A 26,516-nucleotide genomic window follows, 5' to 3' on the forward strand; every position below is an offset into this window, starting at 1 on the left:
GAGAGGGAGTGGGAGAGGGAGTGGGAGAGGGGGAGAGGGGGGGAGAGGGAGTGGGAGAGAGAGAGAGAGAGAGAGAGAGAGAGAGAGAGAGAGAGAGAGAGAGAGAGAGAGAGAGAGAGAGAGAGAGTGAGAGTGAGAGTACAGGGAGGAAAAGAGCAAGACATAGCCACTGGTGTACCTTTACCACAAAGCCATACACACACCACCACCCATTATCATGAATGATGTGAAAGATCATGGAAGTAGATGTTTGGTCAGAGACTCATTAAGGGGGCATGGGGGTTAAATGGTTCAAAAACCACTCTGCTAATGTATACCTGCTGTTGCACAAAGGATACTCTTGACATGTACATGTAGTAGCAAGAAGAATTTTATAAAACATTTCCCATATACTTATCACCATTTTAAAGTATATTTCTTTTGGAACAATCACAGACCAGGTGAAAAACCCATTGATCTTTTGAAGTGGGTGAATCATATCATCTCAAAGCTCACCCTAAAACTATTAGATATTTTAAGTTCTTTTTCAGGGGCAATTAATTTGCTTGAGAGAAAATGCCAACTACTGAATGTTAAAAATCACAACTGATTCAATTTTCCAATTTATTTCTGTTCATGATCAAGTCATATGTTGACTCTCATTGAGAAATAATTTGACAGTACAATGTACTTTTGTTATAATGTTATTTTTTAAAGATTTTGAAACTACTGTTTCACACATAAAAGTTTAGATAAATGATTTTAGTAATTTATGTATTTTTGACAGGTCAATCAGAGAACAGGGAACATTGAGACTTTTACCTTGTGGTTTTAAGCACTTATTTTTATGACAGATCAATTCGAAGACGTTATTTTAATATGCTCAATATATTTTTTAAATATCTTTTTGACAGATCAATTCCATCTATGCTTCTTCTGACATCATCCAGGTGGCGCCTGTCACTGACACAGCACCGGGGATGACAGCGCGACAGAAGAGATTAAAAATCATTAAAGGAGTCATCCTCGTTATGGCTGCCTTCATCATCATAGCTATTGCTGTTGGACTTGGTATTTTGTTCAGTCAGAGGAACGCAGATTCCTAGAATAAATAATGGGACATTGGTATTCCTGAATCAAAGTTCACTCTTGGCTAGATTGTGGTGCATTGTTTGTTTATCTGGAAAAACTATTTGATGAGATAGCATAACTTCAGCCATCCTGAGTTCTATGGTTCTATATTGCCAAAACAAATCTCAACATAGTAATAATGTATAATTAAATTTCCATTACATTCATTCAAATTTAATGTCATCCTATTGATCATGGCAACGCAAGTTGATTCATTTCTTAATGAATGTAAAAATAATGTCATGGAACATATCTGATGATGTCACGTTATATTGGTACTTTGATTTATTGAGTATTATTATTCAAGAACAAAAAAATAATAATTCAAAATAACATATGAACTTTTAGTGCTATTATTAGTAAGTATGTTTAAAATTAATTATAAGGATTGTCTGGTATTTCTTTTACATTCATTGGGGTATGAAAAACAAAATGATCCACCAACTTATGCATGAACGGTTTCACCGATTCACACAGTTTGTGGATGATTTTTTGTTCATACGCTGATAAACATTAAAGAAATAACAGACAATCTGTAAACAAATATGGAAACTTAATGAAATAAATAGTTTTTGTTGTTAAATCTTTCTTTAGCTGCAGATACGAAATGATGTGTGAAGTATCTAATACTAATTAGGGTATTACAACAAGTTATTTGAAACCATAATTGGCATCAGTAATGTTTCAGGCCTTGATATAAGGCAGCTTGGGGTTATAAAAACAATGATCACTTGATTTTTACTTGAGGAGATCAATTTGTTGTTCACCTACAAGACCACCAGGTGTTACACCAACTGATCTCCAGAATCCATCTCTTGAAATCGCAATGAAGTGATACTATATTTTAGGTCATGTACTTGGGACATCAAAGTTTCGCAATGAAGTGATACTATATTTTAGGTCATGTACTTGGGACATCAACGTTTCGCAATGAAGTGATACTATATTTTAGGTCATGTACTTGGGACATCACAGTTTTGCAATGAAGTGATACTATATTTTAGGTCATGTACTTGGGATATCAAAAGTTTCACAATGGAGTGATACTATATTTTAGTTAACGTACTTGGGATATCAAAGTTTCGCAATGAAGTGATACTATATTTTAGGTAATGTACTTGGGATATCAGTTTCGCAATGAAGTGATACTATATTTTAGTTAACGTACTTGGGATATCAAAGTTTCGCAATGAAGTGATACTATATTTTAGTTAACGTACTTGGGATATCAAAGTTTCGCAATGAAGTGATACTATATTTTAGGTAATGTACTTGGGATATCAAAGTTTCACAGGATTTGGGGCTTGACAATACCCTCTCCTCTCAAAGCAAATTTTTTTTAAAAATATATTTTCCCAGAGTGCATGAATTGTCCCCCTACGAACTTCCCTCATGTTAGTCTAGACTTGCATAAATTCCTACACATGCCTGAGCTTTCTTATTTAATTCTGCACAAAAAAAATGAAAATTAAAAAAGAAATTGCAATAAATGGACAAGTATATTGTCGTATGACAGACTAGTGTTCAAATGTGTATGTTATGTTTGGTCATTGTTAAATATTATTGATGTTATATTTTGTATTTTGAATAGAAGCAATGTTATGTTCATGTAAATAAAACTTGTTATGTGTAAATTATCTTTAGGATGTTTAGTATAAAGTCTTTCATTGTAAAGTGAAGAGTGCAAGTGCAATGTGAAGTATGGGTGCCATTTCTCAAACCCTTGATTACACACACACAAAAAGTTAAATTAAAACATTGGAAGCTAGAGTTTGGCTCCTTAGGCGAGCACATTGCTTGATCAAATTTAGTGCTGCAAGGAAAATTTGTTTCAGTGTTGTATCTTGATTTTCTATGCAAAATTCAAATATTGCTATTATATTAACAATTCTTACATGTTAAATAGTAGCTCCTACTCAATTCAATCAATAAATAACTGTTACTAATCAAAATTTTGAAAACAAAATATTGCCTGTATTGTACTTTATTATAAAGTTTATATAATGGTCATCATAACTTTAACCCTTGAGTCATCTCTTCAGTGTATTTGTATAATTAAACTTCAGTTTTCTATAAATTATTAATTTCTGTGCCAACCAAATATTAAATGTATGATTTTATTTGATTTTAATGTATGAAGACATTTAATCCATTCATTCATCCACCCACCCATCCACCAACCTATTTATTCATCCAACCCACCCCCCACCCAATCACCAACCTATTTATTCATCCACCCACCTACTCATCTATTCAACTACCCACCCATTAATTTCTGTTCAACCATCTGAAAATTATTGACAAAATTAACCTACTGAGAAAAGCAATAGAACTGAAAGTCATTAAATATATCCGAGTTATTTCTCATATGGTACATACATGTAGTTATTTATTAAAGCAGTGTAAATATAAATATTTATTCTATAACTTACCCATAATATCCATGTCATAAACCTATTTGAGTTAAAGTTTTGCTGTCAATGTGTCATTTGTTTACAGCCAACAAGACTTCTATACCTGAGCATAATGTTTTGATGAGATTTAGTCAAAAGTGCATGATGTAATATTACCGGTGAGGAGACTTTACAACTTTGATTTACTAAAAATCAAATTAAAATGTTATTTTAGAAGTGTTATAGGATAAATAGAATTCGCTACTCGTGTTTTTGAATATGTAAAATATCAACCTCATCTAGTTAATGGTTATTCCTCGACAAATACTGATTAACATGGACTCAGTCAATATTTTCCATATTAAAAAACACTTATGACAAATCCTCTATATATTTTATATGCATAGACCCATACCCCTGTCCCACTGTGTGCCTACCTTACCACTCCCTGGATACTCTCTGGAGAAGTATGTTTTTGAATACTTTAAGAGTAAACTGCAAGGTGTGTAGTTAAGGGTTTATTAAATGTCCAATCTCAAAATGTGGTGCTTATCAATTGTTTTTGTTGTTAATTATTACGTGTCTTTACTTATTTTAGAGATGAGTTTTTCAATTTAACATCAGTAATATAGACCTAAATTTGATTGCAACAGAATTAATGCTGGCATTAAATACTGTAGCAAAACAAACAAAAAACAGAAAACAAATCATTAGCTCTAAGCTGTGATCATCTTGATAGTGTTATGAAAAATAGTACTTGTTATGTATAATTATGGTGCATCATTGTTCATTGTTAATGTATTCAAGTCTTTGAATTTTGTCAAATAAAATTTGGCACTATTTGTATTGTTTGAGTTTTATTTTGTAGCAGGACTTGTGCAAAGATTAACATTTTGTCGGAAAATAACTGTTTTGCATTTTTTAAAGATAATTTGTCAAAATATTCTGCTCAGCCAGAGCTAGTCTGGTTTCATTTTTATGTAGGGGACGATTACACTGTGGCTTCCATGTAACCACCGCCAGGTCTTATTAACTTGTAAAACGTTTCTTTTGTTTAAAGACACCACTAAATCACATTGATTTGTTCATCATCGGCTATTGGATGTCAAACATTTGGTAATTTTGATATAGTCTTAGAGAGAAAAACCACTATATTTTTTCATTAGTAGCAAAGGATCTTTTATATGCACCTTCCCACAGACAGGACAGCACATACCACAGCCTTTGGTGTACCAGTCATGGTGCACTGGCTGGAATGAGAAATAGCCCAGTGAGCCCACCGACAGGGATCAATCCTAGACCGACAACCTATCAAGCGAGAACTTTACCAATGGGCTATGCCCTGCCCCAAGATGACAGCTATTACTGATTACAACCGTGTCAGGTAGTCTACACTTCACAATTCATCTCATTATTAGCAATAGTATACGGTGCATTAGCAAGTAGCATGCAGCTATTACTGATTACAACCGTGTCAGGTAGTCTACACTTCACAATTCATCTCATTATTAGCAATAGTATACGGTGCATTAGCAAGTAGCATGCAGCTATTACTGATTACAACAGTGTCAGGTAGTCTACACTTCACAATTCATCTCATTATTAGCAATAGTATACGGTGCATTAGCAAGTAGCATGCAGCTATTACTGATTACAACCGTGTCAGGTAGTCTACACTTCACAATTCATCTCATTATTAGCAATAGTATACGGTGCATTAGCAAGTAGCATGCAGCTATTACTGATTACAACCGTGTCAGGTAGTCTACACTTCACAATTCATCTCATTATTAGCAATAGTATACGGTGCATTAGCAAGTAGCATGCAGCTATTACTGATTACAACCGTGTCAGGTAGTCTACACTTCACAATTCATCTCATTATTAGCAATAGTATACGGTGCATTAGCAAGTAGCATGCAGCTATTACTGATTACAACCGTGTCAGGTAGTCTACACTTCACAATTCATCTCATTATTAGCAATAGTATACGGTGCATTAGCAAGTAGCATGCAGCTATTACTGATTACAACCGTGTCAGGTAGTCTACACTTCACAATTCATCTCATTATTAGCAATAGTATACGGTGCATTAGCAAGTAGCATGCAGCTATTACTGATTACAACCGTGTCAGGTAGTCTACACTTCACAATTCATCTCATTATTAGCAATAGTATACGGTGCATTAGCAAGTAGCATGCAGTTTCAAGGCCAATGCTGCCACCAAGCTTATAATTAAACGCCTTTTATTTCATAAATACAGGTCTAAATTCTTAAACAGTTTACTACTTCCAAACACAGTGAAAAGTTACAGTTTTTGTATAGAAAATAACTGGGTTTCTGCAATGTTTTAAGTTCAGTAGATAATTTGGTGAAATGTACTACTGACCCAGAGCTTGCCCTGTTAATAAACATTAAGTAATGAATAATTTAGTAATAATAAACAGCACTGATGAAGAGCAGTACTTTGTGCTAAACGAGAACAAATCAAATGTAATAGCAACCAAGTTTCATTCTTTCTCACATTTTATTCTGCTTGCACATTTCTGGTTCAATACACAATTAAATATAAAAAGATTTACCACAAACACTTGTTAGTCAATAATTTAATGTATATTATGCTTAAATAAATAGACGAGTATCTGGAGCTTTCTTCTCCCATCTTATTATCACTATGTCAAATGCCCCTTAAAGAAATATATAAAAGTTTTGTTTAATAACACCACTAAAGCACTGATTTATTAATCATCAGCTGTTGGATGTCAAACATTTGGTAGTCGAAGAAAGGAAACCCACCACATTTTTCCATTAGTAGCAAGGGATCTTTTATATGCACCATTCCGAAAACAGGATAGCACATACCACAGTCTTTGAGATGTCAGTCATGGTGCACTGGCTGGAGCGAGTTGAAGAAGAAAAGTTACAGGGGTGAGAATTCACAAGAAAACACAATAAAAGAGGTGGCTGCTTGGATAGATTGGTTATGTGGTGAAATCTGTTTCTATAGTGATGGGCAGACACCTTTACAGTACCAGGAGCAACTACCCACCCCTCCAAATTACTGCACAGCACCTTCAACCAATTTACACTTTTAGCCCAGCATTAATATTTTGTCTTAAATTAAGTATTGGCAGGTTTGTCGTACGGATGGCCATATGAGACAACCATCTAATGTAGTTGGAGACAAGGACTGGAATGTGAAGTTGGACACTGAAAATAGAAATAGGAGCTGCCAGATGAGGATAAAAATATATAATTCAAAGTAGAGAAATGAATGGATGAAGTGGAATGAGAGGGGAAAAAACCCCATAATTAAAAACATTCCTGGAGGACATGTTCTCAGACATCAATAAAAACATCTTGTGGTTTTTCGTTCCTTGCTTTTTTCCCACACTCTGAACTGTCTAGGCGTTACATCTATTTCTATATGAAGCAAAACTAATCAAGTATCATGAGTGTTTTATTTCCTCCAAACCATTAAATGTCAAACATTAAGGGCTATTTTTGTTGTTTTGTAATAATCTTTGGACATGGTTTGAATTTCTCTGATGGTCATGACTTGAATTCAGACTGTAGCTGTACAAGTCTGGCATCTGCCTCTTCGCTCGTTCTTCTGCAGCCAGCAAGTAGGCCTGAAATAAAGTCAAGTTCTTTACTGCTTTAAGTTTTTACAATTTATCACCATAATACAATGTACCACAATATTATAAATATATACAGGATATGTACAGGATTATCGTGAAGACTGATTTAGTAAATATAATAACAATAATAATTAATAAATTAAGGTTTTATTGACTTATATTATTTAATGCATATAAGTCATTATTAAGTATACTGAGAGATACATGTATTATTGGTTTAATATACATGTAATTGCAATAAAGATAGAACAGTCTGTTTAATGACGCCCCAGCACACAGCTCAAGTAGGCCTGAAATAAAGACAGAACAGTCTGTTTAATGACACCCCAGCACACAGCACACAGCTCAAGTAGGCCTGAAATAAAGACACAAGTTTGTTTAACGACACCCCAGCACACAGCTCAAGTAGGCCTGAAATAAAGACAGAACAGTCTGTTTAATGACGCCCCAGCACACATCTCAAGTAGGCCTGAAATAAAGATACAAGTTTGTTTAATGACACCCCAGCACACAGCTCAAGTAGGCCTGAAATAAAGACACAAGTCTGTTTAATGACACCCCAGCACACAGCTCAAGTAGGCCTGAAATAAAGACACAAGTCTGTTTAATAACACCCCAGCACACAGCTTAGGTAGGCCTGAAATAAAGACACAAGTCTGTTTAATGACACCCCAGCACACAGCTCAAGTAGGCCTGAAATAAAGACACAGCTTAATCACCAGCTTCCAGGGCCCGTGCTTATAAAACGTTTAGAGTCCAGACTCAATCTCAAGTGACGTCACACGCATGCAAGTTGTATGGCGTTGTCATGGCGTTACTGTCTCAGACGCTATTAAGAGTATCGAGTCTAGACTCTAAAAGTTTTATAAGCACCAGGCCTGGTTAGATAGAATATTTCTATTGTATATACCTTCAATATATATCAATGATAGAAATGACGTAATACAGGGTGACAAACATTTCTTACATGTTAACATGACTTCTTTTCGAATTCAGATAAAAATCTATTTAATAATAATTTTCACTTGAAAATATTTAATCATGACACTTAAATGTAAATAAAAAAACCTATTAACAATCCACTTTCATTTACAATTACATGTATTATATGACACAATGGCAAGAGAAAGCAGGAGGTGTGTGTCAAAAAAACAGGAGATTTTTTAACTACACACGATTTAAAACAAGTTTAAAAAAAAAACTATAATAAGTTATATGAACACTACATAATGTCATGTATACTTGTCAACCTTAGTTATTGGCATTATAAACAAAAAAATAATAATAAAAAAATTAATTTAAAACAAATTATATATATATTAAATTTTGTTTTAATTATTTTTAAATATTATTATAATTTAATACATATTTTAAAAATAACTCTTATCCAAAAATCTTAACACTAACAAATTTAAACATTAATTAGTACATTTACGGTATTACACTTACAGGTTGCATCATCGTTATTTGTGTTTCGTGAAAAGTAGACACAAGACAAATTTATATAGGCCTAAATCTTATAAATTAATATTCAGTTTTTACTACAATAAGGTACAGTGGTGTGGTACTTATTTAAAATCACCATAACCATGCAATAAACATTGTATTTCCACTAATAATTTCTACTAATCATAGTAAAAGCTCATTACTGACATCGTGTGAAATATACCGGAATTATACCTATTTCCGTGAGTAACGTTATGTCAAGCACAAGATTTATTAATCGTAGGAAAATAATCCCTTGAAGTGTACTCTTGTTACTAATATTTTACTGCACAAACCTACAGATCTAATTGATACAAGTATTGGTCTTTCTGTTGTCTTGCTTTGACATCGTGTGTATTGATGCATGCGTTCGCTGTCCACTCTGACACTTCCAGCCATAGAACTTTGCGTTATGTAATCCAGTGGGAAGACATTTTACGAGTCAGAGGTGTTATTAGGACTAAATTGGATAGTTTTATATATGGCAACACTGAATGTCAATACACAGCCACGGTAGCTTGGATTTTTTTTATGCTTAGAAAATTACGATTTCCCGGGAGAAACGTTTTACCTGTGGGAGACTTGATCAAATACCAGGAGTCTCCTGCGGAATCTGGGAGGGTTTACAGTCTGCATCATGGCAGGGCTCACTTCGCTCTGACCAGCCTGACTTCGCCATGCCAGTCACTGTACGGCAAAATCTGTGTCACCTTTTTAAAAATAGTCATCACTTCCAATGTACACAATCATGGATGAATGGTGAAGAACTTGAGGAACACCTATTCATAGATAATAATTAAGTGTGAAGTGTCTGAAAGTTTGAAGGGAGACTGGCACCACAAACTCATGCGACAGGCTCACAGACAGACGGTCTAGCTCAGACAACACCCGTGTCTGGCACTAATAGTTGGCCTAAACGTGCCTAACAACTCCACAGTGTATCAAGTAAGAAACTGAGACTGTGGAATGCATTTAATTACCTCTGGGTAATCTAAGCTTGACCATGGTACTAGGACAATACTCTGTGTGGTGAAGTTATTAAATGAAATGAGAAGACAAACGTGCGAGAGAATGAATTCTAAACGGTTAAATTAGTGCTTTTCAATTACATTTTATTATATCTAAAGAAGGCGACATGTGGAAAGGTGATTAAAAAACCCACAACTATAGAGCACATATCCAACTTCTTTTTGGATTAACAATTCAAGTCTCCCTGCTGTTAAAAACTTCGCCCTCTCTAAAGTTTGAGAGAGAAGTGACTTCGCTTTATGATTTTGACCTGTGTGAGGCCTACATGGTTAATGCATTTTGTTCATTCTTGGGAGTCAATAATTCATATATTTATGTAATGTGTCATTGTCTTTTTAAAAATTACAGCTAAATAGAAGAATACTTATAACACTGATGCCCCTGAGACTTGAGGAAATTGGAAATTACCTTTCAACTGTTCCTCGGCATCATACAGATTTGACTGCTGAAATTTTCTTGGTATCTGTAGAGTCAAAACATCATCTGAGAACCACTTGGTTGCTGGAGCAACTATTGATGGTTCATCATCACAAGCTAAAATCAAACAAGACAACTAAGGATGATGTACAAAGTTAAATGGTAAACGTGTGTGGTAACTGAGAAAAATATTAAATGTCAAAATTACATTCAGACAATAAATGCTTTGCTAGATTGTAGTCAGCTATTGGGAGGTAACATTACCAATGTTTTCCCTTCCAATAAAGGTTAAATCAAGTTTGAATCTTACATTAAAATTGCTCTTTGGCTAAATGTGAAAGGACCATTGAGTTAATTCCCTTGAATAGTGACAATATTCATTCATATTATTTTCCCTGTCTGGAATTGTGCAGTGTATGAACTGAAAATTACCTAGAACATGAACAAGAATTCAGAGAGTACTGGTAAAGCAATACACGTCCCCTACCGGACGCCCAACAAATGTTTGTATCTCCTAACTTTAAGGGCCATAACTCTGTAAAAAAATGGGTAAATCGCCATGAAAGTTAAACTTGATCTGTAACAGTACATGATAAAACTATATACAAAATTTTATCTTAATATCTTCAGGCACTGCAAAACAAAAGTCCAGAAAATAAATTTTCATATCTCCTAAGTTAAAGGGCTACAAGTCTGTCAAAAATGGGTAAATCGCCATGAAAGTCAAACTTGATCTGTAACAGTAGCTGATCTGATGAAGCAATACACAAAATGTCAGCTCAGCATATTGAGCCATTGTTTAAAAAACATCCAGAAAATTATATGTAGGATAGTGGATGGGCAGACAGACAGACAGACAGACAGACAGACAGACAGAAGATGAAGATGAAACTTATAATCCCACTAATAATGATGTCCTCTTTGTTTTTTTATAAAGGTTACAACGTTTAGTGTACACTAATAATGATGTCATACACTAATAATGATGTCCTCCTTGTTTTTTAATAACGGTTACAACGTTTAGTGTACACTAATAATGATGTCATACACTAATAATGATGTCCTCCTTGTTTTTTAATAAAGGTTAAAACACTTAGTGTACACTAATAATGATGTCCTTGTTTTTTAATAAAGGTTACAACGTTTAGTGTACACCAATAATGATGTCCTCCTTGTTTTTTAATAAAGGTTACAACATTTAGTGTACACTAATAATGATGTTATACACTAATAATGATGTCCTCCTTGTTTTTTAATAAAGGTTAAAACGCTTAGTGTACACTAATAATGATGTCATACACTAATAATGATGTCTTCCTTGTTTTTTAATAAAGGTTAAAATGCTTAGTGTACACTAATAATGATGTCATACACTAATAATGATGTCATACACTAATAATTATGTCCTCCTTGTTTTTTAATAAAGGTTAAAATGCTTAGTGTACACTAATAATGATGTCACACTAATTATGATGTCCTCCTTGTTTTTTTAATAAAGGTTAAAATGCTTAGTGTACACTAATAATGATGTCATACACTAATAATGATGTCCTCCTTGTTTTTTAATAATAATAAAATGTTAAAGCCATCTATTAACATGAGACAATCTGAGGATTTGACTATATAACTTTGTTAAAAATAACAAAAAGGTTTTAAATCAAAGAAAGGAATGTTTGTTAAACAACACCTCAGCACATTATGAAGTAAGGTTATTTGGTGTCTAACATAAATTATGGTTATTTCAACTGGTCTTGAGACAAAGAGAGGAAACCTGCTGCTACCATGTAGGATCCTTCTACCTAAAAAGCAGCAAAGAATGGACTTTCTCATAACCAGGACAGTACATACTATGGCCTTGATGTATCAGTTGTGAGACCTGTCTGGAGGGGGACTGTCTTCCTAAACGCATCTTATGAAACAGAACTAATAAACAAAATACAGAACAGAAGTGGAACAAAGTTGTTTACCTTCTAAAGCTCTGTCCAGTTCCCGGCACATGGCATAGAGTTCACTCCCCTTTCCTTTTAACCTCTCTCCTTCAAAAAATAATAAATATTTTGATGGATTAATAACACAACAGTTAAGTGTACTTTGCCCTTTTAGAGAATGTCTTTTTTCTTAGAAAACTAATGATAAAATGTCTTAATCTACTGACCAGGGCTCTGTTCCACGAAGCAATCTTAGCGCTAAGATCACCTTAAGGTTTATTTGTCTTGTTTCACGACACCACTAGAGCACATTGATTAGTAATCATCGGCTATTGAATGTGAAACATTTGGTAATTTTCTACATCTAGTCTTTGAGAGAAAATTAATAGCAGAGGATCTTTTGCATGCACCATCCCACAGACATGACAGCACATACCACAGCATTCGATATACCAGTTATGGTGCACTGGCTAGAATGAGAAGTAGCCCAATGCACCCACCGACGGGGATCGATCCCAGACTGACTGCACATCAGGCGATCACTTTAAGGTAATTATGCACTTACGGTGTGCAACAGAAGCCGTATCATACATGACAATTATGAATCTGCCATATTAAATACTGTATATCTGTACAAGACTGATTCCACTGTCAGGTTTTTTGCCTATAAAGGAGAACTGATCTTGGCAAAAGCTAGTAAGTTATGATTGAGTATGAATTGTGGTTCTTTAAAATAAGCATCAAAATAATATAATCGGATACCAGAAATATATCTTCCTAAAACACTAACCTCAAGAAACAAAATCATTCAACTGTCTAATAAAGCATTACCAGATAGATAAGTCACAAAAAGTGATTTAATTCACCGCATATTGCCTTTTGTTTTAGCAGGGCAGTATGGTTGAAACTCCATCTGTATGAGAGGGCTTAATTTAGCTGAGTTGATTGAGTGCTTGCTTTAGTTGCTTGCATTACAGGATCAAACCACCTCAGTGGATCCATTCAACTAATTGGTTTTTTTCTCGTTCCAACCAGTGCACCACAACTGATCAAATGCCGCGGTATGTGCTTTCCTGTCTGTGGTAAAAATGTACTGTGTTTCCTCTGATGACTAAGTGTAAAAATTACCAAATGTTTGACATCCAATAGCCAATGATTAGTTAATCAATGTGCTCTAGTGGTGTCGATAAACAAAACAAACAAACCATCTGTACGAGTTCTCTAGTACAGGCTCAAAAAACCTTTCTACAGCTTCAGTAAACAGTGTCATGTCTGGAGGCATGGATGTGCACAGAATAATATTTTAATTAAGTATTCTACAGAAATACTGATCAAATTATTTTGAGAGCTAAGTAGTACCTTTAAAGATCCCTTGTTCTCTTAGCATATTGTGGTATTTCTGTGTACAACATCCATTTAAGTGAAATTTATTTCTGAGTTTATAATCACCTACAAAATCATCCAGTCCTCCATAACACACAATTGTTAAATTTTATCTCGTGACACATTCATAACACATCACCAAAATGATTAAGGACAATAATTTTAGAGATAAAGTTTGTTTTAACGATGCCACTAGAGCACATTGATTAATTAATCATAAGCTATTACATGTACATGTCAAACATTTGGTAATTTCGACATATAGTCTTAGAGAAAACTTGCTACATTTTTCCATTTTAGGGATCTTTTATATGCACCATCCCACAGACAGGGTAGCACATACCACAGCCTTTGATATACCAGTCATGTTGCACTGGCTGGAACGAGGAATTGCTCAATGGACCCACTGACTGGGATCAATCCCAAACAGACCGCACATAAAGCGAGCACTTTGGCACCGGGCTACAAACTTTAGAAGAAACATATGGGAAAATCCAGCCATAGTAGTAAGACAATGTATAACTACAAACTTTAGAAGAAACATATGGGAAAATCCAGCCATAGTAGTAAAACAATGTATAACTACAAACTTTAGAAGAAACATATGGGAAAATCCAGCCATAGTAGTAAGACAGCCATAGTAGTAAGACAATGTATAACTACAAACTTTAGAAGAAACATATGGGAAAATCCAGCCATAGTAGTAAGACAATGTATAACTACAAACTTTAGAAGAAACATATGGGAAAATCCAGCCATAGTAGTAAGACAATGTATAACTACAAACTTTAGAAGAAACATATGGGAAAATCCAGCCATAGTAGTAAGACAATGTATAACTACAAACTTTAGAAGAAACATATGGGAAAATCCAGCCATAGTAGTAAGACAATGTATAACTACAAACTTTAGAAGAAACATATGGGAAAATCCAGCCATAGTAGTAAGACAGTGTATAACTACAAACTTTAGAAGAAACATATGGGAAAATCCAGCCAAAGTAGTAAGACAGTGTATAACTACAAACTTTAGAAGAAACATATGGGAAAATCCAGCCATAGTAGTAAGACAGTGTATAACTACAAACTTTAGAAGAAACATATGGGAAAATCCAGCCATAGTAGTAAGACAATGTATAACTACAAACTTTAGAAGAAACATATGGGAAAATCCAGCCATAGTAGTAAGACAATGTATAACTACAAACTTTAGAAGAAACATATGGGAAAATCCAGCCAAAGTAGTAAGACAATGTATAACTACAAACTTTAGAAGAAACATATGGGAAAATCCAGCCAAAGTAGTAAGACAATGTATAACACAATGTATAACCATGGATGGATTATACAAAGGTTATATTTAGCTACATAAGTTATTCAATGATAATATAATTGATGATAATTCATATATAATTGGCATATAAATTGGTTATACAGTGGGTGAATTAATACTGTGTTTAAACAATAAATGGGATTATCATTACTAACAAATGTATAATTGACACATTATAATATTATACTGGTTGAGTTATACAATGGAGTGGTTATACCATAGATATGATATGCAAGTGATGAATTAAAGAATACATGTAATGTGTTTAATCTATTTTAGTTACTGAATAATTTCAACTTTGTCACATTGTCTATACAAATAACAAAATACTGTTTAACATAAAATAACAGATAATTAATTTTTAATATCATTAAAGGAGGGGACAATTAAGGCATTTGACCTGGTATGCATATTCAACGATATATAATGCACATTATTGCTTAATATCAACAAGTATAATCGTATAGTTAATTAATAAAATGGTTAAATGTGACGGCTATTATACATAACGGGCGCAGCCATTTTGTACCATCCCAGTGAATACGCCCTCTGGAGAGCTGGTGGTTACGTAATACCTAATATAACACGTCACGTCAGGAATTAGTCTTCGAACTGAAGAAACAAAACATACCTGATTTTTGCGGATGCATCGCAATGTTCTGTAATAATAGCTATCCCAGTAAGCCAGCAACAATTATATATTATTTTTCAATACAAAATAAACCACCATTGTCAAAGTGTTGAAATAACTGTATTATGTTTTGAACATAAATTAATCCACATACTGAAATAATAATCAGTGTTTTCTTGGTTAAATGGTCTTTTCTTTCTGTGGCCTGTACCTGTGGTTCCTGATTGGCAGGTGTATATTTAGACGGTCTCCAGACACTGTGTCTAGACACACTAAAAAGACGTGCCTCTTTTATTAAAGGTAGGGTCAACTCAAACAAGAGCCTTATGTGTTGGAAAGATGCATACCCAGACAACCAACACATACTGACACTTTAAGAAATGAAAAACGTGTAATTTTAGAGTTAATAAGAAAACATGATTATTCCTGCTAACTGGGGGCAGCCATTTTGTTTCGTTTCTGTGACGACCGGTGGTATAGCTTGGGGCGAAGTGACGTCAGCTGCGTCCATCACAGTGTAAACAAACGCTCTAATTTATGACAACGCGCTTCGCTTTCATCAACCTGACTTGTAAAACAACATAAATGGCTTGATATCTATCTAGTATAATAAATTATTTAACTAAATATATTTCAATTTGCATCAAACTAACGAAGTGGAGTTATAGTATTTTTCTTTTTTAAAAATCCAGACAAAAAATGCATATTATTAGGCCTATTGGTAGGGTACGTTCGAGCAAAAATTACCACTCCCGATACCCAAGTGATACTTTTCTTTTCTTTGGGACGACGTAATTGGTCAGTTTTGTGATTTTAGATGGGAAAGTCTACTTAATCAAGGGTTTCACAGAATTACTTACTGTAATAAAGCAGGACGGCTGATAATGGAGGGGTATCCGTGCGGTTATCACACAATACCCTGTGATCTTAAAAGAGGGGACAATTAAGGCATTTGGCCTGGTATGCATATTCAACGATATATAATTATATATATATTATTGCTTAATATCAACAAGTATAATCGTATAGTTAATTAATAAAACGGTTAAATGTGACGGCTATTATATATAACGGGCGCAGCCATTTTGTACCATCCCAGTGAATACGCCTTCTGGCGAGCTGGTGGTTATGTAATACCTAACGTGTCACATCAGGAATTAGTCTTCAAACTGAAGAAACAAAACATACCTGATTATTGCGAATGCATCGCAATGTTCCCTAATAATAGCCATCCCAATAAGCCAGCAACAATTATATATTATATTATACAAAATAAACCACCATTTTCCAAGTATTGAAATAACTGCATTATGTTTTGTACATAAATTAATCCATGTACTGAAATAATAATCGGAGTGTTTTCTTGGTTAATTGGTCTTTTCTTTCCGTGGCCTGTACCTGTGGTTCCATATTGGCAGGTGTATATTTAGACGGTCCACAGACACCGTGTCGGCTATTGTCATCAGAGGAAACCTGCTACATTTTTCCTAATGCAGCAAGATATCTGTTACATGCACCATCCCACAGACAGGATAGCAAATACCATGGCCTTTAATATACTGGCTGGAATGAGAAATAGCCTAATGAGCCCACCAATGGGGATTGAACCCAAACTGGCCGTGCATCAAGCAAGCGTTTTACGAATGGTCTACGTCCAACTCCTTAAAGTGCTGTGCCAGATGTATGATGTATTGAGCTATATCAATCAAGATATTATTTAATATGATTAGAATTTTTTTTTTTTAAATGTAAAATAATTATATACCGGTATATTTTCCATTTAAAAATATTCCCCTGAAAAACAGAACCAGCTGAATTCGTTTCGGGAATTTCCATAAGATTTGATCCGTGACGTCACGAAGGGAACTCCTTTCAATAGTCAGCGCCATTGTTCATTGCTTCTTTTGTGTTTATTATGGTTAAACGGCGTGTTGTTGGCGGCTGTAGCAATACAAAAGCCGATAAATTTAGTCTTCACGCATTTCCTAGTAATGTTGCTGTCAGAAAGCTGTGTGTGAATTTGATTTAAACAACGTGGAAATACTGGACAGGAAGAAAATGCCGGAGACCGTTGCGACAGCAGACACTTTAGTTTCAATTCGTCCGAACTGGCTTGTCGGCTTAAGCGAGATATGGGAATACCATGTGTTATGGCTTTTACAAAAAGATGCCGTACCAACAATTTTTCTGCGACACAAAACAAATGACAACAAGCCGACGCCATCCACACCGAAACGACCTTGGGGTGCATATCATCAATGTTCCAAATTGCGTGATGTTTTCAACTCCGGTCAGTTTGTTTTCTCATGCACGGTTCGTGCAATCATTGAGATCCGATTTGTTGTCGTTTGCATCTCGTTCATTTGTGAGATTTTTATTTACAGTTCGAGAACATTAAAACAATAAAGTACAGACAAGTAAGTATCTATAGCCTAGTCCGTCCCATCCTACAAAAATGTAGGGTTTTTTTGTAAAAAAGAAAGAAAAAAAGAAGCTAATTTTGTATGCATCTTGGAAAACAATCGGCTCAGAAATAAAAGACTTGTAAATTCCATAGTATGAAAAAAGGCGTTCCCTGTAAAACAGACTATAAATACATTAAATTAATTTTACTATACCTCCCACAGAGAAAACCTTTTTTCATACTATGGAATGTGCTATAAGTTATTTATTTCTGAGCAGACTGTTTTCACAACTTCACACAAAAAAATAGTATTGTTTTGTTATTTCCAAAACACTTTAACTTTTTTTTTTTACGTCAAACTAAATTGAAATTATTCACACAAAAAAACATCTTCATAGATGGATGGGACGGACTAAAAGTCGTTTTTGTTTATTTTTTTAAATTAAAATAAATAATTTATTTCTGAGCAGACTGTTTAAACAACTGCACCCAAAAAATAGTATTGTTTTGTTATTTCCAAAACACTTTTACTTCTTTTTTTTACGTCAAACTAAACTGAAATTATTCACACAAAAAACCATCTTCATAGAGGGATGGGACGGACTAAAAGTCATTTTTGTTTATTTCTTAAAATTACCGATATCGGGTCCACTTGACTCGTAGAATTCAAGAGTTATTTATCGTCTTTTCTACTACATCACAAGTATTAGAACATACAGTGTAGCAAAATAATTCGCACGAAAAGCTACAGAACAAAACGAATAAAAGTTGTAAATTAGTGGTAAGCTGTCTCCACGACCATTTTCATCGTCATCTGTTAGGCCGGTGGTTCGGCGGAAGGCATTATTTGTTGTGTTGCACAAATATTAGTCCAGTCGTCATTACTACACTATTCATCATCGAAAGAAGAATCGCATGATCAAGCTTGGCAGTCGTTGTCGGTCCCACTTTCGCTTGCGCTGGAAGTCATCTCGTGGTAGGTTTCTGTGAAGCGCGTTCCCTTCGTGACGTCACGGCTAGTTACAGGCAAATGTTTTTACCGAGAATTTTACTCGGTCGTTTCTGGCAGTGTTCTACGGGAGTGATATTTTAATACTTTTATGGGGCATTTTCGTAATTATTGATTTACATATCACGGTAAATTATTATTGCAATGAATTAAGAAAGCATTTAATTGTGGAATTTGAAATTTTAGTGTATGGTCTGGCACAGCACTTTAAGAGAAGCAAAGGAGAAGCAAATCAGTCCTACCATCTAGAACACTGAGATTGGGGAACATTGAGATCATTTCAGCGCGGTAGTCGACGTTCTGACACACGGGGTTCGACAGGCTGTGGATGACATCCTTGAGTCTCAGTTCCTGCAGATTTTCTAACCCGGTCAGACATCGCAGAGATTCAAGACTGAAACAAGAGAAAACATTATGAAAAAAAAAAGAAAAAACATTACCTGAATAAAATTAACAATTTTCTTAGTCTGAACTTTCAAAACGTTTCTATATGCATGTAATTTAATGTTTTTATTATTACTGAAAGTATAATATTAAAAAGGTGAAAGTGGTTTTGTTCTGTTCTTTGTATAAAATTAGTTTACAATGTGCAGTAGACTGAATATGATTTGAAATGCAAAAAAAACAGCTAGGTTAATGCCAAAAAACCTACTCTAAAAAAACCACCCCAAATTTAATTTTTTTTAAATGCAAGATAAATCTGCAACATACAGGTAACTACACTAATAATTACTATTAATTACATTAATTATAAACATTTTACCTTGAGCTGTAACTGACTTGTGACAGTGTTAATATATGCTAAGAAGAATGACAACACATGACTATATTACTTGTATTTACTTTGGTTATTTGAAGTCAAGATCCACACAATGCAAACTAACAGTGAAAATGTATATCATCTCAAGTCAGTTCTGTCCCTTTAACAACATTTTTAGACATAACTTTCATATCTTGCTGTTCTTATTTGTTAATCTAGCAACAAGTTACGTGTAAAAACCTTCCGATTAAATTTCCTGCCAGGTTCAGGGTTTTCAGATTATCCAAAGCTTGCAGACCTTCTGTGGAAAATACAAAAATACACAAAAGATAATTTATTACAAACGTACCCTAGTACATGTAATATGTTTTCAAAAAAGAAACAAAATATTTCACAAACAAATTCTGTAAATTATTTTTACTAAACTAGTGAGTGAATTCTATGATAAGTTTTATAACTAGAAAGTAGATACACAAAAGAAAAAGAAAAACAAACTTAGATAATGTCATTATCATGATGATTTGTTTTGTGTAACCTATTTTGATTGCCCATCCAAATTCGGGCAAAACAGTGGGAAAATTTGGGCAAATTTTATCTGGGTAAACTTTCAGGCAAATCAACCCCTCCAGCCCCCCTAAATCAAACAGTCCCCATATGCCCATGTCTGTGCAGTTTGTGGAAGCTTGAATCGATCAACCAAAATATAGCGAACGTACCTAGAGATGTGATGTTATTCCCGGACAGGTTCAGGGTATGCAGGTTTGTGAGTCCAGCTAGTTTGTGCAGTTTTGAAATGATGTTTCTCGACAAATCCAACCTCTCCAAACTAAGACACTCACTAATACATCCCAGATCATCTATACCTGCAAGAAACATTCAGTGATACACCTTAGATAATCAGTATCTATAACATAACATTCACCGATACACCTTACATAATCAGTATCTATAACATAACATTCACTGATACACCTTACATAGTCAGTATATCTGTAACATAACATTCACCGATACACCTTAGATAATCAGTATCTGTAACATAACATTCACCGATACACCTTACATAATCAGTATCTGTAACATAACATTCACCGATACACCTTACATAATCAGTATCCGTAACATAACATTCACCGATACACCTTACATAATCAGTATCCGTAACATAACATTCACCGATACACCTTACATAATCAGTATCCGTAACATAACATACACCTTACATAATCAGTATCCGTAACATAACATTCACCGATACACCTTAGATAATCAGTATCTATAACATAACATTCAGTGATGAAAAAATTTAAAGGAATATTTATTAAAGTTAAAAGTTTTGTTTTAACGACACTACTAGAGCACATTGATTTATTAATCATCGGCTATTGGATGTCAAATATTTGGTAATTTTGACTAATAATCTTAGAGAGGAAACCCGCTACATTATCCATTAGTAGCAAGTGATCTTTTATGATTCCCAAACCGACCATTCATCAAGCGAGCACTTTACCACTGGGCTATGTTCCACCGCTGGAATATCTGATAATAATATCATACTATAATACAGCTGGATAAAGAATTTGAGTAATTGTTAGACAACACTTAACTTGATGTAATTATATTTTGTCCAGCCAATCAGAAAACATGTCTGATGCCTCCGCTTAGGCTACACTTTTCACTTACTCATTTCATTTATAGTTAGTTTCATGTTTATATCCAATTAAGGTTCTAGCACACTGTCATACATCATACATGTAGCTGTAGAACACTGGTTGGAACCAAAAATAAGTATTCAGGACTCGAACTTAAAGATTTGTCTCCCACAGCAATTTTTAAAAGAATTGCCATAGGTGAAACAGCCCACCCACATCAATTTTGAGCCTGCATATGGCAATTTTTTAAAAAGTGACATTTGCAGCAAATAAACATGACTGAAAGGTTATTTTGATGTATACAGACAGATTTCAAATGTGCAAATGTTAAATATTGGCACATAATATACACCAGGAGTATACACTTTTGCCATTGTTGAGGAGCTTTACCAACAGCAAAAAAACCCCAAAAGTGACCAATTTATATCTCAACAACGCCAATTGCCGTCGATGCTGTCGTTAAGTTCGAGCCCCAAGTATTATCCTTACCAGCCTCTCGGAGACAAAGTGAATGTATACTCTCTACATCAAACTCCCCACTTCTAGTCTTAAGAAGCTGTTTGCTGATTTTCCCATCTGAAACAAAATAATACAGTAGATAACTGTTAGGCCTACCTACATAATGCGTTAAGCACTAATAAGTCAAAGAACTAGGAAATCATTTATCTATTTATATAGAGTAGGACCAAAAAACCCATACATTTTCATTCTCAGTTACAATGAGCTTGATATTTGGGATAGATTAATTTGTTGGTTATTATAATACATGTAAAAATAGCAAAATATGTCACTTGCATCTTTGAAAACAATGCTTTAATATGTGTTTTCACTTTTTCAGTGCATGGCATCAGCATAGTATTTCCAGTAATTATTAGATCAATAATTGTATTTCAGGCTAATCTGTTATGACATCTATATGGTTTATTTTTATTTAAATTTTGACATTTCTTGTAAGGTCCACAATAAATGTCAAAATCAGCTCTTGAAATTGAAGACAGTAAAACTGGCATAACATGAATTTCAAGGTTGCAAAATAATTAATGATAGGCCATTGTTTGTTGTTGTTGGGGTTTTTTAAGGCCTGTTTTACACTTTCAAATTTTCTCCTGTGAGTTCAGCCCACTGATCTTGGCTTTTGAATTTGTTGTTCAAATCAGACCTAGAAAATGAGTACCAGGTATATCCTAAACTCTATAAAAAAAATGTCCTCATCAAAACTGTTTCAGTTTGCTTCTGTGTTCTTTTAACAAAAACTGTGTAAGCACAATCTCTAATTAAATCACATTTTGTTCACAAAAGAAGCATGAGTCACACACACACACACACACACACACACACACACACACACACACACACTCACCCCCACAGACACACACACAGACATGCGCAAATAAACATACACACACACACACGAACACGAACACACATACACACAGAAACATACCCACCCACCCACACCCACTGACCCCCCCCACACACACAAACACAGACACACATACACACATGCACAAATACACACACAAACACACACACCACACACACACACACACACACACACACACATGCACAAATACACACACACACACACATTAATAAATAAATAAAAGTACAGCTATGTAGCCTACTTTGCACCATGAAAAAGTGTAGGTCTGCTTTTACATATAAACATATGCCCAATATAAGAATAGGTGTAAGGTAAGTTAAGTGGCATGTAAAATTGGGCACAAATTCATGTCGACAAGATTCAGCCCTGGTTATGTGTACACATTACAGATCGTATCCACTGAACATTATATTTTAGGTTTTTTTTTAAATTATTATTATTTCATTGAGATGGGGTGGGGGGAGGAAGGGGTTGTGTCGGTTATGTCAGTGCTCAACGTTTGGTGAACGCAAATATGTTGGAAATTATATAATCGGGAATTATATAATCCTATTATCTAATTTAATATAAAACGCTAAGCTATTTCGCAAACCTAACACGTGCGTAGCTCGTGTTCTAACACGTTCGTACCTGGGTCACTTTGTCGTTATATCGAAATTGTCGTAATAGTGAAATTGCCATTATAAAAATTTGTTTTGCTTAATGACACCACTGGATCGTAACAATAATACGCAATCGCAATCAGCTATTGGATGTCAAACATTTTGTAATTTTAACTTATAGTTTTAGAGAGAAAACTAGCTACATTTTTCATTAGTAGCAAGGGATCTTTCATATGCACTATCCCACAGACAGGATAGCATATACAACAGCATTTGATATACCATTTGATATACCACTGGCTAGAATGAGAAATAGCCCAATGGCCCACCGACGGGGTCGATCACATACCTTTTTAAATATACATGTGTCTTATTATTAATCATGGTGCATTCACTGTCGTTCTGATCATTCCTTTGTTAAACACATGTACGATTGATACCTACTTCGTTTACATGTCGTAAATTACTAGACTTGATTGTTCGAAGCTAATCCATTAATTGAATGACGAAAGGCTTATTTTCAAAAGCAATACACATCTACAGATATAGCCGATACCCATAATTTGGACATCATGTGACAATGTCCGTTCGCAATGAGATCAAGGATGCCAAATGGCTGCGTGTATTGCCAACGTACTATAGCATATGTGATAATGTAATGTTGTTGTAAAGAGATGTTTTCAGACGTCGGGTGCACGTGTTCCTAATTTGCTCGGTCGGTGTTGGAAGGTGTGAATTCTGGTGTAATGAACAAAATAACATTTATGTACATTTGTTCCCGACAATTTGTGGTCGAATGGTGTAAATGTCGTAGTAACGATGGTCGTTGTAACAAGGTCTGACTGTATAGTAAACAATTTCACTGGAATGTGTATAAATATTTGAATAGATTTTCCATTTGGAATGAGATTTAGATTTTGAATTTGATTGAAGTACAATCAGCCATTACACTCTTAATGCAGTGATTCTTTCTGATGTATTTTATCACACAGTTCTATAGACAGGCGATTTAACCGATCTAATGTCAAATTTTCCGTATACTGATACAGATGTGTACTGTTCAGGATGATTTGTGTTAGATGAGTTTTGTCTTTACATTCTGGAATCCAAGTGGTGACACCTAATAACTTTATTAGCTCTCTATTAATGTTTGGCATATAAAGTTGTCTTAATGAATGGTATTCTGGACACCGGGTTTGTACATGGTCAATGTCTATTGAAAATAGTTTGAACATTACTAATGCACCTGAATGCGTTTGAAGAAAATTTTGTGATTAAAAAATTGTACCTTTTACGAAATATGGATTTCAAGTGAAATTACGGTAAGATATGCTATATTTATTGTGTACGAAGCCAAAACAAGGGTGCGAAGAGTGACTGTCGTCGAACGTTAGATAGTAGGGCGACTATTCGGAGTCTATAGATTACTCCAGGATATAGATTGAGGATACAACGTGGTACTTTGTGCTAGCCACTAGTAACAGAGACGTGACCGATTGTAGTTCATCAAAATCAAATTTCCATTAACCTGTAGCTTCTGCCATATTCTGTCAATGCAACATAGTACTAAGTAAACAAAAATCTGAAATTTTTTTAAGCTGCTTCTTGTTGTCAGGCGAAATACATTACTTAGAGTTATCTACCCTTAGTTGGTAATTTTGGGGCTTCGAGCATCAACTTTCTTCCATCAAGATTTTCTTTTTTAAAGTTTAATATATATACATGCCCGTTTTTATTTCGGGACTTTAAAAATGTCTCGGGTAATAAGCCGAAAACACGCCAGAATCGCTATAAAGGGGGTTAATATTTTTAAATTTTCCTTATGGGGCTTTGGGGCTTCGCGTCTGCGGCGCGGTTTTACACAATACATTTTATACAATCATAAAAATTAGCCCCCCACTTTGAAAATCCGTCCTACGGGCCTGATATATATATTTATTTATTTAGGATTGTTATAAATAGAGTACATATGGATATTTAGTTTTTTTAAATATTGTTCATTTAAAAAAAAAAAAAAAAAAGCAAGCAGCGTTTGATCCGATTTATCATTTTATGTCAGCAATGCTGGGGTAAAAGCGAGCAATAGATAGCTTGACTGGTTTTTGCGCCTAAAGTCCAATAAATGTGAAATCATAGAAAACGATGGTACCAGTCAAACTATTCGCGAGCGCTCTGCCGACGCAACTTCATTGACATGTGTTATGCACGTGCTAAACGTGTAATATCTGATTTCCGATTTAGTTTCCGACAATCTTCGCTGTGTTCCGCCTGAATATATACTCAAAGGCAAAAGTTATTGTAACAGATTGTTTGGAGTAATAAATTTGTAAATGGATTTATGGATGTAAACCAGAGAAAATGTGCATGAAACAGCTTTAAGAAATGCAACCAAGCAGTTGTTGTAGCCATTGCATGCCTTGTGCAAGAAACATGTAATATTTGGAAGAAATACTGTCCAGTGTTCACCATAAAAGGCCAGACATTCAGTCGCAAATCATTAACACTGTACAGCCTTCAGAAATCCAAAAGTCAGAAAAACACCATCAGTGAACTGTTTGATGCAATTTCATCATGCCACGCCTCAGTGACAGCTGGCGAGTCATAGTGATGCTTGAATCTGGGACCTCGCAGCGTGACGTCGCATGTCAATTCAACGTCCACGGAAACATCATATGGCACTTATGCCAACGATATCAACAAAACAACTAGGTCAGGGACCGTCCCCGTAGCGCCGACCACCCGTGACCACCCCTCGCCAAGACACATGGATCCGAACCACGCATCTGCGAAACAGATTCCAGCCAGCAACCCTCACAGCCCGTACCATCCCTTTCTCCAGCGTTTAGTGGCCTCAATGAGACGACAGTGCTAGGCCTGTATCAATGCTTAAGGTAGACACACTCGCTACTGACTGTGAACTTCACTATGGACCCCCTCTAGTGATGTGGCTCATTTGCATATGGGAGGTACGCCCTTTTTATGGGCTATTGCTCCCGGTCTGTTGATGACGTTCAACAACTCGTCCAATAGTTGCTGGATGGACTCTGAAGGTCCTAGCAACTTGGCTTTGCGAAGTCCCCCCTTGAACCATGACCAACGCTCGCTCCATTTTGTTCTTCTCTGAGTCGTGGCATTCTTAGTGTGACGAGGAATATGACACCGTTACGTGACTTTTATGTGTTTACATACTGGCATTTCACGTGCATTGCATGCAGCATGATTGAGCATGTAGCGAACGCATTTCACACCATTGTGTGTGTTTCTGCTATTGTATGTGTAACGAGAACAAAACCAGGATTAAAACCAGGACAAAAGTACCAATCAATGGCTTCCTCTCATAAATTGTTATTT

The 26,516-nt window shown here is 35.0% G+C and overlaps 2 protein-coding genes across 5 annotated transcripts in view; one reads left to right on the top strand and one right to left on the bottom strand.

Annotated features, from left to right (window-relative positions):
- LOC121383104 overlaps nucleotides 1–4,345 on the top strand; it is a 42,926-nt gene extending 38,581 nt beyond the window's left edge. For both annotated transcript variants that reach the window (XM_041512889.1, XM_041512897.1), the window contains one exon: nucleotides 894–4,345. In XM_041512889.1, coding sequence (XP_041368823.1) covers nucleotides 894–1,085 — 192 coding nt within the window. In that variant the 3' untranslated portion in view covers nucleotides 1,086–4,345. The remainder of the gene's footprint in view (nucleotides 1–893) is intronic.
- Nucleotides 4,346–6,013: 1,668 nt separating this feature from the next.
- On the bottom strand, nucleotides 6,014–24,790 carry LOC121383114 (leucine-rich repeat-containing protein 61-like). Of its 3 annotated transcripts, XR_005959264.1 has the most exons (9): nucleotides 24,694–24,790; nucleotides 21,669–21,755; nucleotides 20,244–20,390; nucleotides 19,768–19,828; nucleotides 19,010–19,161; nucleotides 12,048–12,116; nucleotides 10,072–10,197; nucleotides 9,206–9,344; nucleotides 6,014–7,137 (listed from the first exon to the last, which is right to left on the bottom strand). XR_005959264.1 is itself a non-coding variant. In XM_041512910.1 (8 exons), the coding sequence occupies exons 1-8, from the start codon at nucleotides 24,707–24,709 to the stop codon at nucleotides 7,058–7,060; spliced, it is 738 nt and encodes a 245-aa protein (XP_041368844.1). In that variant the 5' UTR covers nucleotides 24,710–24,790; the 3' UTR covers nucleotides 6,014–7,057. The 3 variants fall into 3 exon arrangements, 2 of the variants coding, with proteins under 2 accessions (XP_041368844.1, XP_041368851.1); XM_041512910.1 differs by lacking the exon at nucleotides 9,206–9,344; XM_041512917.1 differs by lacking the exon at nucleotides 6,014–7,137 and having other exon boundaries at nucleotides 9,280–9,413.
- Nucleotides 24,791–26,516: the final 1,726 nt, after the last annotated feature.

This window comes from Gigantopelta aegis, chromosome 2 (genome assembly GCF_016097555.1).
Source record: "Gigantopelta aegis isolate Gae_Host chromosome 2, Gae_host_genome, whole genome shotgun sequence".
NCBI classification, from domain to species: domain Eukaryota; kingdom Metazoa; phylum Mollusca; class Gastropoda; order Neomphalida; family Peltospiridae; genus Gigantopelta; species Gigantopelta aegis.